This window comes from Spinacia oleracea, chromosome 6 (genome assembly GCF_020520425.1).
Source record: "Spinacia oleracea cultivar Varoflay chromosome 6, BTI_SOV_V1, whole genome shotgun sequence".
In the NCBI taxonomy this organism is placed as follows: domain Eukaryota; kingdom Viridiplantae; phylum Streptophyta; class Magnoliopsida; order Caryophyllales; family Amaranthaceae; genus Spinacia; species Spinacia oleracea.
Genome location: NC_079492.1, coordinates 146095556 through 146118306, shown reverse-complemented (window position 1 = coordinate 146118306; position 22751 = coordinate 146095556). Strand labels below are relative to the sequence as shown.

The window sequence follows — 22751 nt, the reverse complement described above, 5'->3', positions numbered from 1 at the left end:
AACTATGATCTATCTTCTTCAAAATGTCTCAACTTCATGTCCTAATTTTTTTGGGTCTCAACTTAAACGGTGTCGTATATTTCAAAATGTTTCAACACTACAAGAAATTGTACTATTAACAACGAGAAATTCTGTCGTTAACCCGTCGTAAAATACCTTTGTGACGGTTTTCCATCTTTGTTTTGTTATAACAGTCGCAAAGAAAGAATAAAGAACATAATAAAGAACGCAGAGAATTTAACGTGGTTCACTAACAATGTGTTAGCTAGGTCCACAGGCAGAGGGGAGAAAGGTTTTATTGATCTTGAGGAGTACAGATTACAGAATACAACTAGGTTATGACCTAGAGAGTTTATATAGTACTCTCTAGACAGATGCGGAAAAGCCCAGAAAATAGGCCCAAAACAGATAACCCTAGTCCAGAATAACAGATACCGTAAAGTTCGGGGGTGTTGCCCCCGAACCCCCATCGGGGACCACGTTGCGTCCCCGAACCCCTAAACAGGGGCGTCGTCCCTGAACCCTGACTCAGCGAGATCCCCGTGTTGGGGCGTTGCAGTAAGGGGCTTGACCGATTCAAGGCATTATTCTAACATGTTTGATTGTTAGCCCCGTCGTAAAAGGCTTTTTCAACAGGAATTTTGACCCGTCGTTATTAGGCTGTCATTAAAGATACAAATTCTTGTATTACACCTCAAATGTTTGATCAATGATTGGCTACCTGCTCATAATTTTAATTTTTTGCAAGCAAGTTCTTTTTTATGACCATTGGAGTTGCTTTTATGAACCGTTAAATTGTAACACATGTTTTTTTTTTGGTGCAAATGAGCCACAAGGGCGGGGATGAGAATCGATCACAGGATCATCTGGAACCGGGATGGAAGCTCTAACCAACTTAGCTATCCATCACTCTCAAATTGTAACACATGTCAGTTTTACATTGGTCGTTTAATTTTCTTTTAAAATTTGATCTTATTTACTTCGTATTATTTTTTTTAAAAAGTTAACAAAAGTTTAGGTTCACTATAAGAAATTGTACTATTAACGACGGAAAATCCCGTCGCTAAAGGTCAATAATTGTTGATTAACGACGGGATTTTCCGTCGCGAACCCGTCATAAAAGGGGGTCGTCGTTAATGGAAAGTCCCGTCGTTAACCCGTCGTAAAAGATATTTGCGACGGTTATTCCCGTCTTTGTTGGGTTGTTATCCCCGTCGCAAAAGCCCTTTTACGACGGGATTTTTACCCGTCGTTATTAGGTTGTCATAAAAGATACAAATTTTTGTAGTGGTTTTTTTTTATAAAAAAAAATAGTTAAGCCCAAGGTCGAGACCCAAAAAAAACTCCTTCACGAAATTATAAAATAATTTAACACCGTGTCAAAATTCAAAGAATAAAATAAGCCATCATATATTCGGAAATAAGAAAATTAAGAAATTAAATGACACTACTACAGAAATGATATTTAACAGCGTTTATTTAACAGCGCTTCTTACCCTTTTGATGTTAAAGATGTCAAATTTAGCATATTATAGCGCTTATAATAAACGCGTTGTCATAAGTGCACATATTACAGCGCTTACCTAATGAGCGTTGTCGTATTACAGCGCTTACCTAATGAGCGTTGTCGTATTACATAGGTACAACAGCGCTCCAACAATTAACGCTATCAAATAATATATGGAAAAACAAAAAAAAATACTCTCTCAACATAGAAAAGAACTGCCTTCTTCTTCCCTCGGTTATTGCTCTGCAAAACCCTTGATACTGTCCAGACTCTCAAATCTCAATCGAACACAATAGGAGCGGCGAAACCGACGACGGAGATTTCTTTCACGCGGTGGCGTTTCCATTTTCCCAGCTGCGCTTCCCTTCACCCGGCTGCGCATCCCTTCTCACGACGGGTGTGAATAATCGAATTTGATGGTATGCTTCATAAAATTCAAGGAATTTTGGCGATTTATGTTTGGCCTGTCCTTAATTTTGCGTTTTAAGAGTTCGATTGTAGTTAATTAATTTTCTTGAATTGGTTTTGTGGGGAAAGGGGTTTGAATTCAATATTGGTAATTAGTTTGCGTTACCTAATATCTACTCTTTGAATTCTGCGATTTCTCAAAAGGTTTCTACAATGGCGGTTGCACTTTTGATAATTCTGGCCGCTGTGCTTCGTAATCTTGCCGATAAGTTGTACGAGAAGCGGAAAATTGTTGCACTTGAGTTAATTTGAATTTGTTATTTTTTTTGAATATTTAGAATTTTTTTGAAGTAGTTTTTTCTGCGGGTAGTGATATTGGTATTTGATTGTTGTTGTTGTGGTTATAGGTTGAATGGATTGTGAAGCAATTAACTACAGCTGCAGATCGCGAGAAAATAAGTGCAGTGAGCAATTTGTTGACTGAGGAATTCACCTATTCACCGCAGGCTAATCATCAAGGTACTAGCTTTTCATCTTGGTAATAATAATTTGTTTGGTCTATTAAATGGTGTGTGGAATCGTATTGAGTTAAATTAATTTTTGCTTGTTTTGTTTTGTAAGGGCGGATTGATCGGATTAGCTGCGGCAATTGTAGGTTTGACCTCTGAGACTGCTCAGTATCATAAGGTTAGGATTAATTTTTCTTTCTTGTACACTTTAGTAATTCTTTTTGCTGTGATTAGGGATTCATATGTATTGTTTTGTATTAAAGAAAGCAGTTTGTGGTGAGATATTTGAACATTTTTAGAATATGTTGTTACTTCAGCTTATTTGAGGGCCTAACCTTATTTAGGTGGCTTGTTGGAGTAATTCTTAAATGTCCTGTTGTCTACCTCGAAGATCGCAGACATTTTATTCTCCTGAAATTAGCATATATAATCTCCTAATAAACACTAAAATGAGTGGACGATCTCGCCTCTATGGCTCTTGACGACAGATAAAAGCTTTAAACTTTTATGTTAATTTTCATGAAAAAATGTCGGAAAGAGAATATTCCTTGATAACCTGTAAAATTTTATTGCTATGCTCATTAGTACTTCTAGGGTTCATATGGGAGTTACTTGTACAAGGGCCAAGATAATATTGCTTCCATAACTAAGAGGGTTTATGGCTATCTTTTGTTCTGTGTCATATCTCTTTTTCATACATGAGTACGCGATAGTTTGTAGTTATCTATCTGATGCTTAGCTTTTGTGTGAAGTAATTAAGGAGAGCCCCTCATAAGCTATGTTAATTGTTGGTACTGAGTGAAAACTCCTCTTCAAGATTTCATCTCATACTTCGATTGGATAAATTTTAGTTTTCTTTTAGTCTATGATTTCTGAATTCAATTACGATTGTTTTAATTATGGGTTTTGGTCCTCGAATTGTACATATGATTTCATTTTTGGGTTCGTAAATTATCCAATTTATGTAGTAGCGATAGCTGATCTTCCTTCTGGTTTTACATTACACTTATGTATATTAGATGTGAATTAAGGAAGTAAGTTTACATGATGGAGGTGTTGTTTTCCCTACTTAAGTTTACAGGCTTCTGTTCTCTTGTTCTAGATTTTTTGAGTGCTAATCTATTACTGGCTCTCAACCATCAGCTCCCCACCCTTCAAGTTTTTTGAAATAATGAGCAGAACAAAACCTACCTAACAATGCTGAAGTTAGACGAACTCTAGGCAGAAAGAACAACTAAATCTGAATGGAAGACACTATTTATCTAAAAGCATCCAACAGGCCGATCTCTCAGATAAAGAGGAGGGTTTCTGATTACAGGCTCTCCTGTAACTCATGTCTTCCTCCAGCTTATTGACATAAAATGTTGAAGGCAACCAAAGTCTAGGCACAAATAACAAAAAATGCATCCAACCAAGCACTCAATGGGATGATCTCCTTAGGAGGACAGGGGACCTGACTTGGGCTCTCATGTCTACCTCCAGCTTATGACTATTAGTAGGGTTTGATTAAAAAAGTGTAGCATAACTGTTTAATTATGGATGGGATGGAGATATTGTTATTGAATTAGTTTGTCTTGTGATTCTATTAATTTGGTGGTTCTAAGTGCAAGAACGAGAGAAATATAAGCATTTGATTGTGGCAATATTCAGCCACTATTATCAATGTTTAGAGAGATGTACAATATTCAGCCATTATTGATACATGTAGTAATTGTTAGACTCGGATATTATATGATTTCTCCTGTTTTTGATCCATATTCCGTTGTCAAGTGTCCGTATCCTTATACTGATTTTGAGGATCCAAAAATGGTACTTGAGGTTGATCATATTGGTAATTACTCCCAGCGTTACCTAGTATCTAATTCCTCGAACACGGATTAGTACTTGTGACATTAGTTAGTGTATGCATGTGTTCCCAAACCCAATCTCTTGTTGGAAATTAGGTAACATTCTTCAGTATCCTTGGGAATGTCAGAATCTATAAATTGGGAAAATATATCTATATAGTTGAACCACCAAATATACTCCTGAAAACGTATCCATATAGTTGAGCCACCCAATATACTTCGTGGTGGACTGGTGGTAGTCTGGTAGACGAGTAATTTATTTGAATACAGAGTACTAACATTAGAGTTTATGATTCTCCTGTTTTTTGTTCATTGAGAGGATCTTGCCTCGTTGGTCTGATATACTACCCTCTTGCACTAAAATTTCACTAATTACCTCTTCAGTCTTGAGTAATCTGATTCGGGAAGTCATAACAAACTAACATTCTTACCTAATTGGGATGGTTCCTTCTTTTTTGCAGAGGGTCTCTACAGATCAGATTTCTACATATCTGACGAAAACTTAGGTATCCGAACTTTGGTAAAAGCTTGATGTGGATGTAGACTCGTTTCCCTTATCGTTGAGAGCAAGCTTGTGTACACAAGTAGACACAGAATTCTATCCCTCGACTTGACATAATGGCTTGACAGACATAAACCTTGCAACCAACTCTCGGGTGGTATGCCTTGAAGAAGGGTAACTCCTACATTCTCCTCTTTCTTTAATTTCCCCTTTTGAGTACTCATGTCTTAACTCAAGTGCTTAATGAATTCTACCTGGTTATTATCACCTATATAAAAAAAGGTCCATGTGCAGCTGTGCTACTGTGATAGGCATGCTGCATAGAGGTGTTGATGATATTGACATTACATTTTGCTGTACATTTGAACGTGCACATTTCAATTGGTTTGGATGAATTATTATATTTTAATTTTTTCAGGAGATAGATCGACAACTATGGATGAATTTATGGTTTGCAAATCTATAACTGCACCATATCTTTTGCAAAATTACCCACCCCCAGTCAAGCATATACCCCTCCCCCGCTATATTTATATACGAGTTTCTAATACCTTGTTGTTTCACAATATTTTTCAGATTGCCAGTTTCCAAGTTACGATAAAGAGCAGATTGACGAAGTAAGAACTCATTGGGTGCGCTATGTTGTTCAACAAATGTATAGTAGATAGATTACATTGAAGGAATCAAAAAACATACAGAAGTATTTTGCGTAGTTTAATGTTTGTGGTCTTATTTCAGAACATATTTATGTAATCAGTTATATTATAGTGACAATTGCAAAATTGTTTATATTGGAGGTTTGGAATATATTTAACTATTTACTATATTATTCATATATGTTATGATGAACTATTTATAGTTTTGTGATATCATAAAATGAAATATATTGCACAAACAATGAAATTATTTTTGAAAATAATAAAAATTATTTTAACAGCGTTTCTAAGACATCCGCTATTATAAAATAATTTAAAATTGGTGGTAAAATTTTTAACAGCATACCTTTAATAGCGCTTATAATGTGCTGTCAAATAATCATTTGAATTATCCTAAAGGGGCCTTTTACAGCGCTTCTATCAAGCGCTGTTAAATGTGTATTTTTCTTTTAACAGCGGAGCGATTAACAGCGCTTCTAGGAGCGCTGTTAAACGCAAAAACAAGCGCTGTTAAATAGTATTTTTATAGTAGTGTGAGTATGTTTACGATTTATTAATATATAGTAGCTTTAGATCGAGAGAAATATTTCTGTCAAATAATTTTATAATAATCGTGCATACACATGACTTGATCTAGTAATTTAATATATTTATAAAGCATTTTAAGGTTTAAATGTTAAAGTGCATTTAATAATTTAATTAAATATAGAAAATAATCTATACCTATACTAATATGTTAAAAGTGTTGATAAACAAGTCTATCAGCCACGTGTCACTCTCACTAATCACACTCCAATATAGAAAATAATCTATACCTATACTAACTTGTAGTTTTGTGGTTTTAGATGCAAATCGTCAACAGATTAGCCCTAAACAAACTGAAAAGTATACCGATAATTGGCATTATGGAGTCTATGATAGGGAACAATATCGTCATTTTGGAAGAACAGTCTTCTATGGTGGTACTACTATGTAATTTACATTTTCAGAATACAGGAAATAATAAACAATGAACAGTAATACTCGAAACTAGAGCCAATCAACATGGCCCGGCCCGGGGTTTGGGCAGAATATTTCAGCCATATTTTCTGGCCCAAGACAGCCCGATCTTTTTTTCAAATTTCCAGGGTTTTGGGCAATTTAAAAGAACAAATGTAGTTATAAATTTAGCCGGCCTGAAATGGACTGAAGCCCACTATTTCTGCCCGAAAAAAGCATTTTGAGTACACAAAATTGGCCCAAAGCTTAACCCGACCCAACACAGTGGGCAGATTTTTAGGGTCACAGCCTAGCCCGCCTTTTGATCAGGTCTACTCGAAACCTATTACTTCCAGATTTACCAGACACAAAAATAAAGCTTCTTAGAGCAACTCGGTGAACTATAAGATGTTGTGGCTAGGGTTGGCACGTCAAATTTCTAGCTACAATTGATTAAAACTACAAGTTATCACATTGGTGGGTTACAATACTTTGTAGCTCTCTATAATATTTTAATTTAAATAATTTATTTATAAGAGCTATATTTTTTGAGCTACGTAGCCCAAAATAGCTACATGGTTTTAACAGCGGCTTATGTCATTGTTGTACCAATGGTGGGCTACCTGCTCACATGTTCATTTTTTTTATGAGCAGGTCAATTTTGTAACCATTGAAGTTGCTCTAAGGTCCTACAATTTTTGTGATAAAAGACGTACGCTTAACATAAACACATACGGATTACACTTCGTAAGAATAAGATGGAATAACAAAGTACATTGTACATCTTTTCACAGAGTCCATAATTATAGATCAAAACAATGTACAATATACAATTTTTTACACTACTAATTGATCATTATTAAAACCGTCAAAATAATCATGACGGCAGACTGTACAACGACAATCATGGCTTAAAAACCATGAGCTAGTACAGTGAGAGTGAAAAACATGGCGACAAACAGGGAGTACACAAAGCTCCTCTCCATCTACAAAAGGAGAATTACATATCATACAATCTATATGACTAAAGTCATTACAACGTTCAGTGGAATACGTATCTACTGGAAAACATCTATAAATCTCTTCCGGTAATCTACGTAAGACATAGGTTTCCGGAAGAGTATTAGAGAGGTTGGTACAAGTTTCAGGCACTTGGGACAGGGGAAGATTAGGGAGTTGGATACTGGGTGGTGTGCTATGTTGTTGCCTTTTCTTGAAAAAGCGCCTAATAAGAAATATAACTACTACTATTAAAATAACACCTAATATAAGTGAAGCTTGGATGATCCATTCGTGTCTATGAGAAATTTCGCGGACAGGGGGAAATTTATCACCATCATCTCCTACAGAGATTCCAAGTTGTGCCAGTAGAATTGATGCAACACTAAACCTGTTTTTCATTATCATTACCCCATTGCCTCAAAGAGGCTCCCGCAAGAAGCGGGATAGGGGGGATCGGGTGTACGCAACCTTACCCCTACAATTGCAGAGAGGTTGTTTCCAATTGACCCAAAAGCGATAACGGGACGACAACGGAAAGACCATCTTCTACTTCATGGAAAGGAAGCGAAGAGGTTTTAAGAGCCATTTTGATTTAGTCCATTCCATCCCACAACCAAAAGAACAAATGAATCTTTGGCTCCGTCGGAAATGGACATCAAACCTGTATTAAAATTAAAATATCAAAATTCACACTCGAATGCTCCAACTGAATTATTTAGTGCCAAATTCTAAAGGAATCAAAAGGTCTATGTCATCTAACATGAAAAATCAAATCTAAGAACTTCCAAAACGTACAGCTGATTTTCATCCAGATTAGTGTTCCAAGTAATACAATTGGGTTTTAAGAAACAAAACCGTAGCATGCATACAATTATTTAGCAGCAACTGCTACAGAAAAATATCCCGAGTTTGGGCCTTGAAGCAATTAAGCCAAAGGCAAGCAATTCGTACAAATATGAACAAAAATCAAGCAAGAAGATTGAAAAGCCATATCTGACCACATAACAATTCTCCTTTATTCTTTTACCAAAACGAAATCCAGATTTGAATTGAGGATGATTTATTTCCAAGGGGCACAATTTTTTGATAAAGGTTTTACAATTTAAATCTTGAGCCTATTCACAGTGTGTAATACGTTGACGCGAAATGGAAAGCCTAAGTCATTTTCTGTAAGTAAAAAACAAAACTTCTGGAACAAAATGATCAGATTGAATATGAAAGATCGATTATTTTAACAAGTACACAAACAATGCACATATGCTTTTAACACTTATGTCCTCAAAACCTTTATAAAATACAAACATGTACGGAGTACTACATACGAATCAGTCCCATATATATTTCAACAAACTCACAAATTATACTGTTATAAATATCTGTAACCAAGTATTGGTGCCAGGTTCCCCAAACAGTCCATATACATTCAATCTAACTTAAACAAGCATATAATGGCACCTGAATTTATGCACAGAATGTGGATTAACGAAGTCAATAGAGAACATTATACACGGTTTACTGAATCATGTCAGGTGGAAAAGCAGAGCTGCATCATTTTGTTTTGTTTGTTTATCATATGCTGTAATCAAACTGATCGTGTAGACATGAAATAGAGACTACATTGATCCCATTTTACTGATTAAGGAAACCAAACATCAAAAGCAGAGGAACGAATACTACTCAATACTTACTACTGTACGGTTAACTCAATAACACAAGGGTGGAAGATAAAATTAAATTAGCATCTAGCAATGTATGGCCCATCAAATAAACAATTAAAACGTCCATGTGAAGATTTTTCCTTTAATGCAAAATTAAAACTTGAAGCATAAAAAGAAGACTTACAAAATAATGTGGGCAAGACTCACGGGAGAGACTATAGGCATTTTTGTGATACTAATATGTCGAGGAAGCTGATATGATCAAGAATGTGCGTAATGTTACTACTTACTACAATTGTGTAATTATGAAGATGTTGGATTCTGGAAGATGAAAAATAGATTTTAATTCAACTGGTGGATGAAAACAAAGGTAAGCACGGTATTTATAATTTTATAGCATGTACGAAGTATATGACTATATGCTCATTATGCTGTTAAAAATGGGTAAGTGTTGGCAAATTTTAACTTACAGGATGCTTAAAATGGAAATTTTCAGCAACTTTCTTTCCTGTATACTTTATACTTCGTATTAGTTAGTTTTTCCTTAATGCCTTCATATTCATCAGTGATCTATAATGCATACGTGCAGTCTCTGGTAACAACCTAAAAACTGACAAGCCAAGTGCATAAGTAATATTCAACTGAGGTGGTAGTCATTCACCCTTCCTTTCTGCTTAGATTAAGGATTTTGGTTGAAATAGGAAGTGGAAGTAGGCTTTTAAAATACCAAAAACAAAAAGAAAATTTAAAACTTCTGGCTGTGTATGATATATTAATGAGGTTCGACGATTTTTGTTTGCGTACAATTTATTGATGATTTGACGAAACATCAATAGTCTTACTAACTTAAACACTAACAACCCACTTTAGCACTTGCAAAAACAACAATGAAGGACTCAAACTACTGCATTCTAGAATCTAGAACCTTATAAACTTATCAAAAAAAGTAAACAAGCACTAACAACAGTTAAAAAAATGACTGACTTGTAGCACAGGGCTTTTAAATATTGTCCTATCAAATGCAAGTTACTTGCAGGTATTAGTTTTTCTTACCTTTCTTAAAACAGTTGCCTACTATAGATCTTCCTCGTCATCTTCGACAACATTAGAATGTTTGAGTTACCGCAAAATTTGTCTGTTCAGAACCTAATCTGTTAAAAATCCACCATTTAAATTCCCATCAAACCCATGCTCCCAAGAACAATGACCATCAATATCACCAATTGCAACTTAAATCAGGGTCTATGACTAACAACAAAAGAATAAGCATCATCTTCAACTTTTAGAAAGTTAAATTGAAATTGAAATTCTACGCAAATGTCAATTCCTCAAAGACCTCAACCCCAAATAATGGTTGGAAGCCTAAATAAAAAGATACGTAGTAATTTTCTTCTTAATCATTATTTATAAATTGGACGAGGGTGCTCAAGCAAGTACATCTGCAATCTATGGAACATGAAAACCCAATCTGGGAATTGATTAATTGCATTACGACTAAAAATTAAAACCCTAGCCCGCAAAATTCACCCCATGTTCACCAAATTATCCAACAATTTTTCACCAAAGACCTAGGAAATCAACAAATTCAATTGAACATTTACAAAATCGCCTAATTGGGTGTTAAAACTACCAAAAAAGCCAAAATAATTATACCTTTGATGAAATAAGATGGAACCATTGATCGGACCACCGCCACAGCCGCCGCGGGATCAGAGGGGCCGCCTCCACAGCAGCAAAATTGACCGGACCTCCGCCACAGCCGCCGCGGGATCAGAGGCGCCGCCTCCACATCAGCCAGATTGACCATGTCTTCAAGAGTTTTTCGAAATGTATTCACGTTGGTGTTTTGGTAAGCGTTTTTTGCGACAATGGGAAAGTGTGTCATCGTCGGTTCATCGTTCATCGTTCATCGTTCATCGTTCATCGCTACTGCTGTCAATTCTCAACCCAAATCATCTAACCACATGGGTTATTCCGTTTTGTTTAGAACCCGGATTTTTAATACCGCGTGATTTGGAACCCGAAATTCGTTCAGATCCGATTAAATTCAACTCGAACCTGAACCGACGCAAAATATCAACTCGATTAAGATCCAAAAGTCGATAACAAACTGTCATGCAGTAATCCAAACCATTTTAACGAACTGATTGTACCCGATAATCGTTAATGATCCGATTTGTTACAATTGGAAAATAATTATTTATTTATTTTGTGTGCGCAGAGAGTAAATTTTTTTATATGGTTAGTTAATTTTCTTGTTTTATTTTTATTTTAGGTAGAGAGTACAATTTATTTTGCGGGAGCCTTATTTTTACTCCGTGTAGTTTGCGATAAATGTACTTCTCCGTAACAACCGTAACATTATTGAAATTGGGTTAGTTCCCGTGCAAAGCACTTATGAGACTAAATAATTTGTTTCTCTATTCTGACTAATTTATTTAAAATAATATTTTAATAAAATAAAATCATATAAAATTTTATTATTGGTTGTTGGAAAATTAGAGAATTTTATTATTTATTCGAATTATAAAGTGATTAGTGCAATCTTAGCCACACATAAAGGTTGCATCTACTTTTTTGTTTTTAGGTGGTAAAAAACAAGTTTTAATTCTTTTTTAGGTGGTAAAATACAAGTTTCCATTTTTAAGGTGGTATAAAACAATTTTTCGATTTTTATAGGTGGTAAAAAACAATTTGTCCTTTAAAAGATTTTTTAATTAAAATTTTATTATAAAAAAAAACTAAGGACATATCAGAAGATGACATGCATCATACCTAGTGTATTTTTTAATATATAGTATTGATGGATTGATTGATAAGAACTAGAGACATCTTCAAACCAATTAGTCGTACAGAGTAATAAATAAGAGTACACCATCTTTGAAGTCTTCATTTTAAGCTACAATAATACAATATCTAGCTAGCGAATACTTAAGTCACCTAGTTTTCATGACCATATCAATTTATACATTATTGACCTTTGAACATGAAAAGGTCAAATAATCTACAAAAGTCGGCTCCTTAATTATAATACTTAAACAACTCTCTATAAATAGGTGCAAATTGGGGCAATTATAACCAAGAAAGAAACCCTCTCAAGCTAAGCAAAATTACAAGCTAATTAAACTGCTCTTTGCATATATACACCACAATTAAGTTTTTGAAATGAAGAACCTTGTAGCTTTCTTCGCCTTCACTCTTTTGGTTTCTCTTTGTCAAGCTATCGAGCTCGACTTTTGTGTAGGAGATACTACTCTCCCTAGGGGACCTGAAGGATTCGCTTGCAAGGATCCTGCTAACGTCACTACGGATGATTTTGTTTTCACTGGCTTCCGTCATGAAAGCTTCACTGCAAACCTATTTAGAAGTAATGTCACTTTAGGGTTCGTAGATAATTTCCCAGCTTTGAATGGCCTAGGTATTTCCATGGCAAGGTTAGACTTTGCTGTAGGTGGAGTCATCCCAGTACACTCCCACCGAACATCTGAAGTTATAATCGTGACCAGAGGATCTATAATTGCGGGATTCATTGACGCTAGAAATAATGCATTCTACAGAAGGCTCGAGGTTGGAGACGTTATGATCTTCCCACAAGCCATGCTTCATTTTCAAATCAACGTTGGCAGAACTCCGGCTACTGCAATTGTTAGTCTGAACGGTGCGAACCCAGCTGTCCAATTCACTACCACCTCCTTATTCGCCGGCAATTTACCTGCCGATATAGCTCAACAGATCACTCTTCTAAGTCAGGACGAGGTGATGAGGATGAAAAGGTTATTTGGCACTGCTTAATTACATATGCTTCTCTACGTACATTTCTTACCAAAGTTGATTCAGTTGCGTGCTTCCCTTTCTCTTTTGTACTCAAAATTTGTGAAAACAACCATATGTATACATTGTATTACTTTTCAACATTTAATAAAATTATCTTTCTTGGAATTTAGTTATAGTTTTAATTAGCTTCAGTTTTTTTTCATTATGTTCAAACAAGTTCGTCGAGTAATTAGGTTCTATAAATTTTTCATCTTTTATCTAAAGATTTCAATATTGAATGAACCTTACCAAATGGAGTGTCATTTGAATAAAATGAAGCTGGAATGGAATAACAAAGCTCATTATATATTGAGGCTGGCTGGAGATTAAGTATTTAAGAGTAAACCTGACTTTTTTTTATTTACCAGTAATACTCGAAACCTATTACTTCCAGATTTAACAGACCCAGAAATAAAGCTTCTTAGGTCCTGCAGTTTTTGTGATAATATACGTACGCTTAACATAAACATATATATACTACATACTTCGCAAGAATAAGATGGAATAACAAAGTACATTGTACACCTTTTCTCTCACCTGTGGCTTGCAACCATACTTAACAACGGTCCAGGCGCGGATTCGGAAATTTGCAAATGGAGGTCAAAAAAATTAAATAAAATGGGAAAGAAATAGGAGTGTATACTCCGATTTTTGATACTTTGAAGGAGATTTCTTTTATTGCGATTGTAGGCATGTCGCTGAACAAATAGTACATATATGACACAAATCAAAAAAAATAGGAACATCATTTTTAAAACTTATAAAGCATTATGCTACTCCGTATTATATAATTAGGCTTCTTAAAGGTTCTTAAAAACATGTAACTATGAGTCTATAAAAATGGAATATAAAAATACATTACTTATATATCTTATGGCAATTACAAAATCATTTTGAAGAAAAAAATAATGCTAATAATATTTTGAGTTTTTATAAAAGCAAAATCATGAATCATTATAGAAACAACTAAATGATGATAATAATAATAATAATAATAATAATAATAATAATAATAATAATAAGCGATGGAGAAAAAACTTCCAATTAACAAAGGGAAAGTTAAAAAACAAAAAAAAAAAACATAAATAATTTAGAGATCAAGAAAGGACAAGTAAAATGCAAAATAATATTATAGAATGAAATGAAATGGTTACCTTTATATGAAGTAAATTATTATTGATAAGAAAGAATAATTTTTAATTAATTGAATAATTTTATTATTAAATTGGGGTAATTTTATTAGTGAGTAGAAACTTTTACATTTTAAATTGGGGTAATTTTTAATAAGCATTTTAGACTCTGTTTTTATGGCTTAATTCCGGTAACATGGCTTATTTTCCAATTCAATTCAATTCAGGACCATTCAATTCAGCTCAATTCAATTCAGTTAAGTTAAGTTCAATTCAGTTCAATTCAGTTCAGTTCAATTCAATTCAGTTCAATCCAGTTCAACTTATATTATCATTATTATTATTATTATTATTATTATTATTATTATTATTATTATTATTATTATTATTATTATTTTCACATGTAAACATTTTACATAAAGTTGGATGAGTGTCTTAAAACAAATTGTACTTCCACCCCTTTCTGAATGCAAAAACTCTATCTATGAAAGACAAATGAACCACTCTTTACATTGTTATAGTGACTAATAGAGAGAGACTTGGTACGCGAAAGTATGTCCAAGGCATCCTTATATAATTCCCTGAACGTAGATAAAGCAAATGGGATGAACTTGTATCCGTTGTACTCACATTTGGACGCATACTTCTAGCTTCTTTTACTTCTCCACAACATTGTGCAAGGCCACCCTTGGAGCCCAAGAACTCACACCATACCTGCAAAGGGAGAGATGTCAGACACATCCAAATATGAACATTTACCCTGGAACCAATTAAATAGTAAAAGGTCTGCAGGTATTAGATCCTTCCCAGCTTCTAAGGGAAACTCATTGGAGCCTCCTTACGCACCACGATCCCAAATTTGGAGCAAATATCAACAAGAATATCACGCACCAAATTATGCTTAAACTTCACACCCACTTCACTAGAACAGTGGACACATGATCTCCCCATTGGTCCAACCTAGGAGCATTGCAATTCGAGCAGACACAACCTTCAGGTAACAGAGTTATCGTGAGCCTAAAGGACAATACAGTGCGGAATTGATGACGGTACGTTCATCTTCTGCCCTAAGCCATCAATAGGAATGGTGAACAGAAAATCTTGTGTGTCGGGGCACGAATACACTGAGAACAACAACCTGTCTTGGGCTTAGCATGTACCTACTATTATTGTTGTTGTTGTTGTTGTTATTATATTATTATTATTTATGATAATTTATTATTATATACGGAGAATAACTTATTATTTACTACTTCGTATTATTTATTATTAATTACTATAATTATTACTTATCATTTATTATTTATCATTCATTATTCATTATTTATTAATTATTACTTTTTACTTATTTATTACTTACCATCTATCATTTATTATTTATTTCATCAATTCGGTTTGGTTCATTTAAGCTAAGTTCAGTTCAATTCAATTCAACTCAAAAAAAAAAGTCTTAGTTAACTTTTACTCTGACAATATTTATTATACACCATCTTCAAATAAGAATTTGTCTTTCACATTTAATAAAATCACTCCTGATTCTCTCATTTATTATCGTCGTCTATTGTTTAACATGTAAAACATGCATCCAAGCCCCTCCTTATTTTAATGCATGTGCATTAATTGTTACTGATTTTATACCAAAACCAGGATTACGTTATATATCACATTTCCTAGCCATCTCATGTAAAACTGTAAATTAAACAAACAAAAAAAAGGATACTTTTGCTAGTTACCTTCAGAAATTGCATACTCAAGAACAGGTAAGAAATACAATAAATTTATAACTGATGGAATTAAAATTGTAATGGATGGTTTAATAAAATTATTTTAGCTTTTATGAGAAAATGTGGTACTTATATATAATTGCATATTCGATTACTTGTAGAGTGATGGGTATCAAGACTCTAGCATACTTTGTGATCTTATGCTTGTTTCTGGTATGTGACGGAATAGAAGGCATTCAATTTTCCAAACAACAAGAACTTCAATGGATCAAGCAATTTAAACTCCTCAGAAAGCCAAGTGTTAAGGCAATCAAGGTTCTTTTTCTTTTTTCCTCTATCTTTACACTACAAGAAATAGTACTATTAACGACGGGAAATCCCGTCGCGAAAGGCCAATAATCGTTCATTAACGATGGGATTTCCTGTCGCGAACCCGTCATAAAAGGGGGCCGTCGTTAATAGAAATCCCGTCGTAAATCCGTCGTAAACCCGTCGTAAAAGACATTTGCGACGGTTATTCCCGTCATTGTTTGGTTGTTAGCCCCGTCGCAAAAGGCTTTTGCGACGGGATTTTTGACCCGTCGTAATTAGGTTGTCGTTAAAGATACAAATTCTTATAGTGTTAATTTTCTCCATCAAGCAATATAATGCTTGTAATATATAATAATCAAGAGTTTAATTCACAGACAAAATACGGAGATTTGTACGATTGTGTCGACTTCTATAAACAACCTGCATTTGATCATCCTCTAATGAAAAACCATTCTTCCCATCCACAGGTTTATGATTTTTCAACTTTAACTTTTTTTTTTTTTTTTGTTATATTCAATTTGGTGTAGTTTCAAAAAAAAAAAAAAAAAAAGACGAAGTACATGTTCTAATATTTTGTCGGGATTTAGATGAGACCAAGTTTTGTACCAAAATGGAAAGAAGCTAGAAATGAGGTGTTGGTTGAGAATATGCAATTAGAAGATGGAGGATGTCCCGAGGGAACTATTCCAATCCGACGATGGAGTAAAGATGAATTTATCCAAATATCGCAATTTACAAAAGATTATGTTTCTAGATTGAAGTCTAACGCTAATCAACAACAACCAGGAACTCATGTAAACCTTTTATTCCATTGTTCTAAAGAATTTGAGCATTTCAGAGGTTCCTAATATACGTTGTTCCTAATAAGAAGGTTTGGTTTATTGTTGTCACAGTTTGCAATTGTTCAAACAAATTCCGACCCAAGCAAAGTGAAATACTATGGCGTAAAATGTGATTTTAGTATTTATAATCCACATGTCACCCCGCAACAATATTCATCGGCAGAAATTATCATTCAAAATGGTAATGATCGGATACAATTTGGTTGGACTGTAAGTTACTCCGCACCTTTCTCTTTTTAATACGAATTGTTTAACGCATGCAATGCTTTGAACACTATATCAAACAATATCCTCAACATTAAGCAGATTGTTAATTTGATTCTTGCATATGTCAAAATTAATTATATGTTCCTCGATCTTTTGGACTGTTTCTGTCCTTTTGATTGAAGTTTTTGTCATAATCGTAATTTGCACTAACGTTCATTTCCTTTCAAACTTGTAGGTTAATCCAGCATTAAATAAAGATAATCGCACACATCATTTTCAATACTTAAATGTGAGTTTATAATCCGATATTTCATATTTTCCGTTTTCTTTGCCTTTTTTGAATTTTTGATCTTCATTTTTTAGGCTGGTCAATCACATTGCTACAACATGTTATGCCCTGGATTCGTTAACGTCAATAAACGCGTTCCAATTGATATTGCCACGAAAGGAACCACGATAAGAGGAAGTACGAAAATATGGTTTGTGTCGCCCTTTGTTTACCAGGTACATTTTCATATTTTCAAATCTTCATAATTACGAGTTTGTAAACCTAATAACGTTTCTCTAACATAAACAAATACCCATAATATGTTGAAAAGGATCCTAAAACAGGGCATTGGTGGCTACTACTACGCAACCCAGTCACACCAGACATCATTGTTGGTTATTGGCCACGAGAGATATTCACCGGTTTGGCAAATGGCGCGACTTATATTGCAGTTGGTGGAGAGGCATATAGCCCCCCTGCTCAGCCTCTTCCTGCCATGGGAAACGGCTATTATCCTGTTGAAGATGCTACATTATCTGCATTTTGTTCTGGATTTGGGGTTTTAGATGCAAATCATCAACAGATTAGCCCTAAACAAACTGTAAAGTATGCCGATAACTGGCATTATGGAGTCTATGATAGAGAACATTATGAGAATTTAGGGAGAACAATCTTTTTCGGTGGTACTACAATGTAAATTACATTTCCAGAATTGAGGAAATAAAAACAACCAACAGTAATACTCGATAATACAAGTTTATTTCCAGATTTACCAGTAATTCTCGAAACTTATTACCAGTTCTTACCCAGTACCACACAATGAATGAAACCAATGTATGAACACAAATGTATAATGTAGCATACATAGTTTTTTACACTACTAATTGATCATTATTAAAACCGTCAAAATAATCATGACGGCACACTGTACAACGACAATCATGGCTTAAAAACCATGAACTAGTACAGTGAGAGTGAAATACATGGCGGCAAACAGGAAGTATACAAAGCTCCTCTCCATCAACAAAAGGAAAATTACATATCATACAATCTTCATGACTGAAGTCATTACAACGTTTAGTTGAATATGTATCTACCGGAAAACGCCTATAAATATCTTCCGGTAATCTACGTAATACATAGGTTTCATTAGAGGGGTTGGTAAAATTTTCAGAGGCTTGGGCGGGGGGAAGATTGGGGAGTTGGATAGTAGGTGGTGTGCTTTGTTGCGTTTTCTTGAAAAAACGCCGAATAAGAAATATAAGAACAATTATTAAAAACATACCTAATATTAGTGAAATTTCAATAACCCATTCATGTCCATGTAAAATTCCGCCCCAATTAAAATTATCACCATAATCTCCTACACAGATTCCAAGTTGTGCCAGTAGAATTGATGCAACAGTAAACCTGTATCAAAATTAAAATATCAAAATTCACACTCCAACTCTCCAACATAATTATTCAATGCCATATTGTCAAGGTATCAAAAGGTCTATGTCATCTAACATGAAAAAACAAATCTAATACCTTCCAAAACAGCTGATTTTCATCCAAATTAGTGTTCCAAGTAATACAATCGGGTTTTGCAAGAAACAAAACTGTAGCCTGCATACAATTAATTAGCAGCAACCGCAACAGCAAAATATACCGAGTTTGGGCCTTGAAGCAATTAAGCAAAAGTCAAGCAATTCGTAAAAATAGTAACAATAATCAACCAAGAAGATTGAAAAGCAAATCTGACCACATAACAATTCTCCTGTATTCTTTTATTAAAACGAAATCCACATTTGAATAGAGAATGACTAGATTATATCCCGTGCATGCACGGATATTTTAAAATTATTGTTTGACCATATTTGTTTTAAAAAAATATTTCTCCTCCTAAAGCCAATGCATAATTAATAAATCTTGAACATATTCATTTAATCATCTAATAGGAAACTTTTGTCCTATTACGTATTACATATTTTATGTGCATCATATGCTAATTTGATCAAATATCGACTAAATATATTTTCTATTATTGATATACCGATTTGACAAAAATATTTCAATATAATTTTGAGCAAGTTATTATGTGGTATTTATTATTGTCATATTTAGTAAGCCAATATTTTGTTTCCATGCATAATCCATTTATAAAAACTGATAAAAACTAAATAAATAAATAAAATAGATATATTTTAGGAAATAGGCTTTTGGCGGGAAAAAATTGCACCAGGAAGTGACATGTGTCATTCCTGGTGTCTGTTTTAGTATAAAGTAATAGATTTATTTCCAAGGGACACAATTTTTTCAATAAGGTTTCAGATTCTAAATCTTGACTCTATACAGAGTGTGTAGTGATGGAAGTGTTGGATACTTACACTCAAGAATCAATATGTTTGACACAAAATGGAAAGCCTAAGTCATTTTGTATAAGTAAAAAACAAAACTTCTGGAATTAATTTGGAAAGATCAATTATTACAAGCAAGCACACAAAGAATGCACATATGCTCTTAACACTAATGTCCTCAAACCCGTTATAAAAATATAAACACATACTACATACGAACCAGTCCCATATATTATTTCAACACACTCACAAATTACTGTTAAAAATTCCTAAATTAAGTGTTGGTGCCAGGTGCCCCAAACAGTTCATATACATTCAAGCTAACTTAAACAAGAATATAATGGTACCTGAAATTTGTGCACATAATGTCTATGAACGAAGTCAACAGTGAACCTTTAACACGATCTACTGAATCATGCAAGCGGAAAAGCAGAACTGCAACATTTTGTTTTGTTTGTTTTTTCATATGTTGCATTGAAAATGATCACATGATCACTTATACATGCGATGATGCAAAGGAGACTGCCTGAATTGTTAGTTTAACTCAATTACAACAATTATTCCATTTTACTGATCAAGGAAACCAAACTACCAAAGCAGAGGAACGAGTTGCAACTAAATACCTAGTACTGAACAGTTGACACAAGGGTAGAAGATAAAAATTAAATTAGCAACTAACAATGTATGTGCCCAAATAAACAATTAACGTCTATGTGGAGATTTTTCCAAATTAATTGAAAACTAAAACCTGAGGCATAAAACGAAAACTTACGAACTAACGTGGGCAAGACTCGTGAGAGAGACTATAGGCATTTTTATGATACTTATGTTGAGGAAGCTGATGTGATCAAGAATGGGCGTTATATCACTACAAGTGTGTAATTATGAAGATGTTGGATTCTGGAAGATGAAAAATATTTTTTAATGCACAACTGGTGAATGGAAACAAAGGTATGCACGGTATTTATAATATTATAGCATGTACTACGTATATGACTATATGCTCATTATGCTGTTAAAGATGGATAAGTGTCGGCAAATTTTAACTTACAGGATGCCTAAAATGGAAATTTTCAGCACTTTCTTTCCTATACACTTTATATCAGTTAGTTTTGCCTTAATGCCTTCATATTCATCAGTGATCTATAATGCATACATGTAGTTGGTACCAACAAACAACAACCTAAGTGCACAAGTGATATTCAACTGAGGTGGTAGTCATTTACCCTTCCTTTCTGCTGAGATTAAGGAATTTGGTTGAAATAGGAAGTGGAAGTAAGCTTTTAAAATACCAAAAACAAAGAGAAAATATAAAACTTATGTCTGTAATTTATTTATTAATGAGGTTTGACGATTTTTGTTTGCGTACAATTTATTGATTGTTTGACGAAACTTTAATCGTCTTACTAACTTAAACACTAACAACCCACTAGCACTTGCGAAAACAACAATGAAGGACTCAAACTACTGCAATCTAGAATCTAGAACCTTAAAAACTTATCAAAAAAGTAATCAAGCACTAACAACAGTTAAAAACCGACTGACTTGTAAGCATTAGTTTTTCTTACCTTTCTTAAAACAGTTGCCTAATATAGATCTTCCTCGTCATCTTCGACAACATTAGAATGCTTGAGTTACCGCAAATTTGTCTGTTTCAGAACCTAATCTGTTGAAAATCTTCCTTAACTTCCCATGAAACCCATGCTGCCAAGAACAATGACCATCAATTAATATCACCAATTGCAACTTAAATCAGGGTCTATGACTAACAACAAAAGAATAAGCATGATCTTTAACTTTTAGAAAAGTTCAATTGAAATTCTACCAAATGTCAATTGCTCAAAGACCTCAATCCCAAATAATCGTTGGAAGCCTAAATAAAAAGATAATTTTCTTCTTAATCATTATTTATAAATTGGACGAGGGTGCTCAAGCAAGTACATCTGCAATCTATGGAACAAGAAAACCCCAATTTGGGAATTGATTAATTGCATTACGACTAAAAATTAAAACCCTAGCCGCAAAATTCACCCCATGTTCACCAAATTATGCAACAATTTTTCACCAGAGACCTAGGAAATCAACAAATTCAATTCAACATTTATAGAATCGTCTAATTGGGTGTTAAAACTACCACAAAAAGGCCAAAATACCTTTGTTGAAATAAGATGGAACCATTGACCGGACCACCGCTACAGCCGCCGCGGGATCAGAGGCGCCGCCTCCACAGCAACAAGATTGATCATGTCTTCAAGAGTTTTTCGAAATGTATTCACGCTGGTGTTTTGGTAAGCGTTTATTGCGACAATGGGAAAGTGTGTCATCGTCAGTTCATCACTCATCGCTACTGCTGTCAATTCTCAACCCAACTCATTGAACCACTTGGTTATCCGCATGTTTAGAACCCGGATTGTTAATAACCCGTGAGTTGGACCCGAAATTCATTCCGATCCGATTAAATGCAATCCGAACCCGAACCGACTAAAAAATATTAACTCGATTAAGATTCAAAACCCGATAACAAACTGTCATGCAGAAACCCAAACTGTTTCTACCCGAACCGACTAAACCCGATAACCGTTATTGACCCGATTTATTTCGATCTGAACCGTTTCAACCCCGGAAAAACCCGTTTAATCCGGACCGTCAACAACCCAAACTGTTTCAACCCAGACCATCTACAACCCGAACTATTTCAACACGTACCGTTTACAACCCGAACTATTTCAACCCAAACCGTTTACTACCCGTAACCCATTTACAATATGTTTAGTCCAAATTAAACTGTTATAACCCTTTTATTACCATGAACTATTTACAACCGTAACAAGTTTTATTTGATCCAGATTAAAAATCGTACTATATACTAGATCGTTTTTATAAATTAATGTCGAGATAAGAAAGATCTATATCTTTATTAATTATAGTTTTGTACAATTTTAGTTTAAACTAGTTATGATCATCGATTCATCAGTTATTACCTTATTAGAGTAATCAAATGTAGAATGTTATTCCTTAATTGTTGGCCAATGTTATAAAATTTATTAAT

The 22751-nt window shown here is 34.2% G+C and overlaps 2 protein-coding genes and 2 long non-coding RNA genes across 5 annotated transcripts; 2 read left to right on the top strand and 2 right to left on the bottom strand.

The window, feature by feature from the left end:
* Window positions 1–7161: 7161 nt before the first annotated feature.
* LOC110795600 (uncharacterized) lies at window positions 7162–11232 on the bottom strand. 2 transcript variants are annotated; one of them, XR_002535339.2, is made up of 3 exons: window positions 10721–11232; window positions 9252–10218; window positions 7162–8070 (listed from the first exon to the last, which is right to left on the bottom strand). It is a non-coding gene; the product is annotated as an uncharacterized lncRNA (long non-coding RNA). The 2 variants fall into 2 exon arrangements; XR_002535338.2 differs by having other exon boundaries at window positions 10121–10218; window positions 10721–11092.
* Window positions 11233–12141: 909 nt separating this feature from the next.
* On the top strand, window positions 12142–13006 carry LOC110794735 (auxin-binding protein ABP20). Its single transcript, XM_021999696.2, has one exon. It carries the CDS (start codon window positions 12233–12235, stop codon window positions 12857–12859), a length of 627 nt encoding a protein of 208 aa, XP_021855388.2. The 5' UTR covers window positions 12142–12232; the 3' UTR covers window positions 12860–13006.
* Window positions 13007–16381: 3375 nt separating this feature from the next.
* LOC110795147 (uncharacterized) lies at window positions 16382–18060 on the top strand. Its single transcript, XM_022000133.2, has 5 exons — window positions 16382–16513; window positions 16634–16840; window positions 16940–17098; window positions 17459–17599; window positions 17695–18060. The coding sequence occupies exons 1-5, from the start codon at window positions 16382–16384 to the stop codon at window positions 18058–18060; spliced, it is 1005 nt and encodes a 334-aa protein (XP_021855825.2).
* A 323-nt stretch (window positions 18061–18383) lies between these two features.
* LOC110795647 (uncharacterized) lies at window positions 18384–22076 on the bottom strand. The gene is made up of 3 exons (XR_002535348.2): window positions 21856–22076; window positions 18894–21406; window positions 18384–18773 (listed from the first exon to the last, which is right to left on the bottom strand). It is a non-coding gene; the product is annotated as an uncharacterized lncRNA (long non-coding RNA).
* Between the last annotated feature and the right edge of the window lie 675 nt (window positions 22077–22751).

Excerpts from the sequence above, each read along its gene's own strand:
- LOC110794735 (XM_021999696.2), top strand. The coding sequence starts at position 12,233 with ATGAAGAACCTTGTAGCTTTCTTCGCCTTCACTCTTTTGGTTTCTCTT.
- LOC110795147 (XM_022000133.2), top strand. The coding sequence starts at position 16,382 with ATGCTTGTAATATATAATAATCAAGAGTTTAATTCACAGACAAAATAC. Across the intron at positions 17,099-17,458 it reads GGATACAATTTGGTTGGACT|GCTGGTCAATCACATTGCTA; the intron begins GTAAGTTACTCC and ends TTCATTTTTTAG. Across the intron at positions 17,600-17,694 it reads TGTCGCCCTTTGTTTACCAG|GATCCTAAAACAGGGCATTG; the intron begins GTACATTTTCAT and ends TATGTTGAAAAG.